Below are 5,090 nucleotides of genomic sequence, written 5' to 3'. Positions count from 1 at the left end.
ATCTATTGATCGACTCCAGACTGTCCAGAACTCAGCTGCCAGGCTTTTAACCAGAACAAAGAAATATGACCACATTACTCCTATTTTAGCTTCATTACATTGGCTCCCAGTATGTTTTAGAATTGACTTTAAAATTCTATTGATCACTTTTAAAGCTCTTCATGGCCTCTCGCCTTGATATATTTCTGAACTTTTAGTCCCATACGCACCAGCACGTACCTTGAGATCCTCGGGCAGAGGTCTGTTGTCTGTTCCAGAGTCTCGACTGAAAACTAAAGGGGACAGAGCGTTTGCTGTCAGGGCCCCGAGGCTCTGGAACAGCCTGCCCGAGGAAATCGGGTCGGCTGAGTCAGTGAACTCTTTTAAGTCCCTTCTTAAAACATACTTTTATAGGAGAGCTTTTCCCGATCTTATTTGACTTTATTTTATCCCTTTTATTTTATTGTATTTTACTAATTTTATATAAAATTTTCATGCTCTTATCTTTTTTTTTTTTTGGATTATTCTTTACACTTGTTATAGCACTTTGTAACTTGTTTTTGAAGAGTGCTCTACAAATAAGGATTATTATTATAAATAAGGATTATTACCTGTGTGTTGCCCTTTCTTCCTCTCTGTCGTCGGGGGCGGGGCTTCGGCTGTGATTGGTCACTCTGCTGACTCTTCTTTAGTGGGCGGGGCTTGGGGGCAGGGCTGAGTGTGACGGACAGGTCGAGTTCAGGACAGTGAGTCAGGGAGGAGGGGGAGGAGAGAGGGAGGGGGGCAGGGTGAGGAGAGGGGGGAGCAGAGAGGAGGGAAGAGGAACTCCTCATCCTGACAGAAAATAAAGTGGGTCATGTTAGTGATTTTCTCTGAAGGTCTCCTTTAAAGAACCGAGTCTCTGCTGTAAACATCATCATTACAGCTTAAAAATGAGTTAATACAATCACCTTTTATCAAGTTTTCCAGTATAAACTATGACACACAGCACCAGAGCCATCACACACACAAATGATTAAACTAAAAAAGTTTAAATAATTTCATTAATAAATCAAATAAAAAAAGATAAATAGAAAATGGATGTAAACCAAGAAAGAAAAAACAGATGAAAAAGAAATACCAACAAATAAAGGAATAAAATAAAAAATATTTTCTTGGGCTGCATACATTAGGCTACATATTCTTATTCCAGCTTCTTCAGCATGTCAGAATTTGTGTTTCTCCCTATATTATAAATCAAAATTAACTGAATTATCTGTGGCTTTTGTTGGTCAGACATTTTCACTGTTTTATTATGTTTGCTGACCAAACAACTCTATGATAAATAAATAAAAAAATGGTAGATTAATCAATAATGAAAACATTTAGTTGTAGACCTAGACATGTACCGTTATGTCCTCAGACTCGAGGGCTGGGAGTAACGTTACAATCCGACCTGATATCAAATGACCTAGTTCAGTGCTTCCAGGTTGAGAGAGGTCAAATTGGCCAAGTTGTTTTGTCATGTTACTTTATTATGTTGACATGTACGTAGCACTTTTCTAATATGTTCAGTGAGGCTAACTGAAACACTGAAGTTATCTGGCGGTAGTTTAATCTGTTAGTTAGCGTATACGTCAATAAATTTACCCTGCACAAAGTTAACTATCCTGCTAAACGGGTAAATTTAACCCTCAACACAGTTATGTGTTCCCACAAAAGGCGAAAGCCAATTTCGCGGGAGTTTGACCGCTGCTATGACTGTCGGTAGTTTCTCACCGGTTACTGGACCTGGTAACTAAAGTTAACCTCTGAATGAATAAAGGCACTTAACTTAGCTTCCAGTTGCTAACTATAGAACAGTAGAAACTTACTATCTTCAGTCCTGACACAGTCCTGTGTTGAGTAAAGTTAACGCCAGCTCTGTCCTTTGTGTCTCTTTAGTTTTAATCTGACCATTTGTCTCACAGAGTTAAATGAGTTAAAGCCACAGTTAGCCGCTAACGCTACACATCACTTCCATCACCGTTGTTACCTGATTTAGTCCGGTCAGAAACGGTCCTCTCCTACAAAACAAACCCCAGACTGCCTCTCTGGAGATGGTCTGAACTAGTTTATTATTCGAAATCGGAAATCATTAGTTTCTCTTCTAAATGTCCCTCCTCGTCCCCTTCTTCGTATTTTTTGAGGTTTTACGACAGTTGCGATACTTGACGTTGTAGTCTTCTTCGTCTTGAAGGTGTAACAGCAGCTGGCATCTTTAGCGTTGCATTGCTGCCATCTTGTGGAGTTAGTTAGCTCCTACAACAGTCCTGTTCTCCTCAGCGAGCTGGTCTAACATCTCCTGTCTTGTCCAGTTCCACCAGACTCCAGTGTGCTCTTTTATCCCAATATCTTCATTTTCTTTCTTTCCTCCTGCTGAGGCTGAAATTTTATTTGGGTGACTATGTTATATTTTTTAACAGTGCCTAGTTGTACACTCTCTCATTACCCAGAATGCTCATGTCACAATCAGAATCAGAATGAGGTTTATTGCCAGGTTCATTTTCACATACGAGGAATTTGCCTTGGTATATATTGGTGCTTAATAGTAGCTACACATGAACATAAATAGAAATATATATATATATAAAAAGTAAAGAGATCAAAAATTTACAAGTATACAAAATAATACAATAATACTAATGGAAAAAGAATGCAAAATATACAGGATAATTAATGTATGTGCAAGAATTCACAATATGAGCATAGAGCACAGTTCAAAGTTGATCGTTGTTGTAACGTGTGGGGTGTATGTATGTGTATGTGTGTGTGTGTGTGTGTGTGTGTGTGTGTGTGTGTGTGTGTGTGTGTTGGGGCGGCGGGGGGGGGGCATATGAGTCAGTAATAGTGGGGTACCCGAGCATTGTTAAGGAGGCCCGCTGCAGTCGAAAAGAAAGTGTTCTTGTGGCACAAAGAGGGGAGTGTCTGAAACAGTTTGTGTCCAGGGAGGGAGGGGCCAGCCACAATCTTTCCTGCTCGCCTCAGAGTCCTGGAGGTGTACGGGTCCTGAAGGGATGGAAGGTGGCATCATATATATAGACATACATACAGTACACACAACACATACAAGACAGTCATAGACTAGAGCTGAAAATATGAATCTGTTGCAATTCTACTAGCAATCCCGCTTAGAGGGGTTATATGCAGACACTGTGGGATATATGGATGCTTCGAAACCCAACATCAACACTGACAAAGAAACCACTCCTAGCTCAGTGTTCTAACATCCACAAGCAGCAATGGCAATCACTACTAGAGATTGATGAGGTGCAACAAACATGCTAGGGCAAGGGGGAGCCAGGACAACAGGTCAGATTGGGTCCCAAGCCCCAAAAACAACAAGCCCTTATGGCACAGACTCACTTAACAAAGACTTAACAAATGGGTGAGTGACCTGAGATTGAAGATCATAACCAAGCTGGACCCCCAAGTACAACACCCAAGATTGCCAAGGCTAAGTGAGTGAGTAAGTACCCTCTGAAAGTCTGCTAGAAGATGTGAATGCAGCACTACTACTACTACTATCTCTACCAAAACCATAACTGAGACCAATGAGCTGATGTACGCCACAGCAACAGTGATCCTAGAGATGCTTGGCAATAAAATGAACACCTGTCAGCCCGGCTGTTGGTGAGTGTCCTGTTTCTCCTTTCCCTCGCTTTCTGGTTTCTCCTGTGCCTTCTCTCTCTCTCTCTCTCTCTCTCTCTCTCTCTCTGTGTGCTCTCCCCCTCTCTGCTCCGGAGCCCGGCTGGCTACCCACACCTGCTCCTCATTAACCTCCATCCCCGGCCTCCGCACCTGCCAGCCATCAACCTCATCAAGACCAGTATTTCTACCCCGGCTTTCCACTCCATCCTCGCTCGATCGTCGCAGCTCCTGACTTGGTGTCACCGCTTCGTTCTGGCATTTTATGAAATTTCCCTTTGTCTCACCTCCTCTTCACCTGCTAACTCAGTCTGTCTGTTTCCTCCCGCCAGGTTCACTCACCTCTGCCTCCCCGTTCGGCCAGCCGGGCATGCTCGCCAGCCTCCTCCTCTCGCCGCCTCCATGACGCCCTCCGGTTTCCCCCCAGCCACCGCATCCTCTCCTCCACGTCTGCCAGCCTCCCTCGAACCTCCAGCCTAAGCGCCTTCCGCTCCTCCAACTACTCGGTCCCCCGCGTCCTCGTCTGCCATTCCCCTTCTTTCCTCCCGTCCCTCCTCGTTCCCCTTTCCCCTCAATAAACCTCTATTGAAACCCTCAGCGTTGCGTTTGGGTCCGCTCCATTCGTCACAAACACCATAAGCTATAAAGAGCATTACCCCCCATGGAGGAGAAGGCTAGAGGCCAAGATTAAGACAACAGGGAGAGAAGTTAGTTCACTCTCAGAGTTACAGAAAGGTGTAAGGAAGAGGCTACCTAAGAAATACAACAAGCTGTCGATACCTGAGGACCTGAAGACTTACCGCTCTGGCTACCCGCCTAAAGAGAGACAAGGGAGAAGCAGAAGCCAGGAGAATAAACTGGATGTTCTCCACCGAACCATCCAAAGTGTACTCTCAGTGGCAGGGTAATAACACAAGATCAGATACACCCAGGGCTGAGACTGAACAGTACTGGAAGAACATATGGAGAAAGAGGTTTCCCACAACACCAATGCTCAGTGGCTAGTCGATCTAAGAACAGATCACAGCAATCTCCCAGAACAAGATCCAGTAACCATTACAACGGCAGACATCCAAGAAAGAGTGGCAGGTATGAAGAGCTGGACAGCACCAGGCTCTGACATGATCCACACCTACTGGCTAAAGAAACTAACTGCACTCCATGAACGCCTGGCAGCACTAATGAACCAACTGCTGATGGATGGGACCCACCCAGAATGGTTAACCCAAGGACGGACAGTCCTGATCATGAAGGACCCCCAGAAGGGAACAATCCCATCCAATACTGGCCAATAACCTGCCTCTGCACAACATGGAAGCTCCTGTCAGACATCATAGCGGCTAAGATGAGTAGGCACATGGCTCAATACATGGACAGAGCCCAGAAGGGAATGGGCAGTAATACCAGGGGAGCCAAGCAACAGCTACTGGTTGATAGAGCAGTCA

At 44.5% G+C, this 5,090-nt stretch overlaps 1 protein-coding gene across 2 annotated transcripts in view; it reads right to left on the bottom strand.

Annotated features, from left to right (window-relative positions):
• The window catches only part of ppp1r35 (protein phosphatase 1, regulatory subunit 35), a 12,268-nt gene extending 9,932 nt beyond the window's left edge, over positions 1-2,336 (bottom strand). The window contains exons 1-2 of one of the 2 annotated variants that reach the window (XM_046043597.1): positions 1,994-2,336; positions 591-813 (exon numbers count right to left, since the gene is read on the bottom strand). In XM_046043597.1, the coding sequence (XP_045899553.1) occupies positions 591-812 (222 nt within the window). In that variant the 5' untranslated portion in view covers position 813; positions 1,994-2,336. The remainder of the gene's footprint in view (positions 1-590; positions 814-1,993) is intronic. The other variant, XM_046043598.1, reaches the window with a different exon arrangement.
• Between the last annotated feature and the right edge of the window lie 2,754 nt (positions 2,337-5,090).

The sequence above is a fragment of the Micropterus dolomieu genome, linkage group LG02 (assembly GCF_021292245.1).
Source record: "Micropterus dolomieu isolate WLL.071019.BEF.003 ecotype Adirondacks linkage group LG02, ASM2129224v1, whole genome shotgun sequence".
NCBI classification, from domain to species: Eukaryota; Metazoa; Chordata; class Actinopteri; order Centrarchiformes; family Centrarchidae; genus Micropterus; species Micropterus dolomieu.
This window is presented reverse-complemented; position numbering and strand designations above follow the sequence as displayed.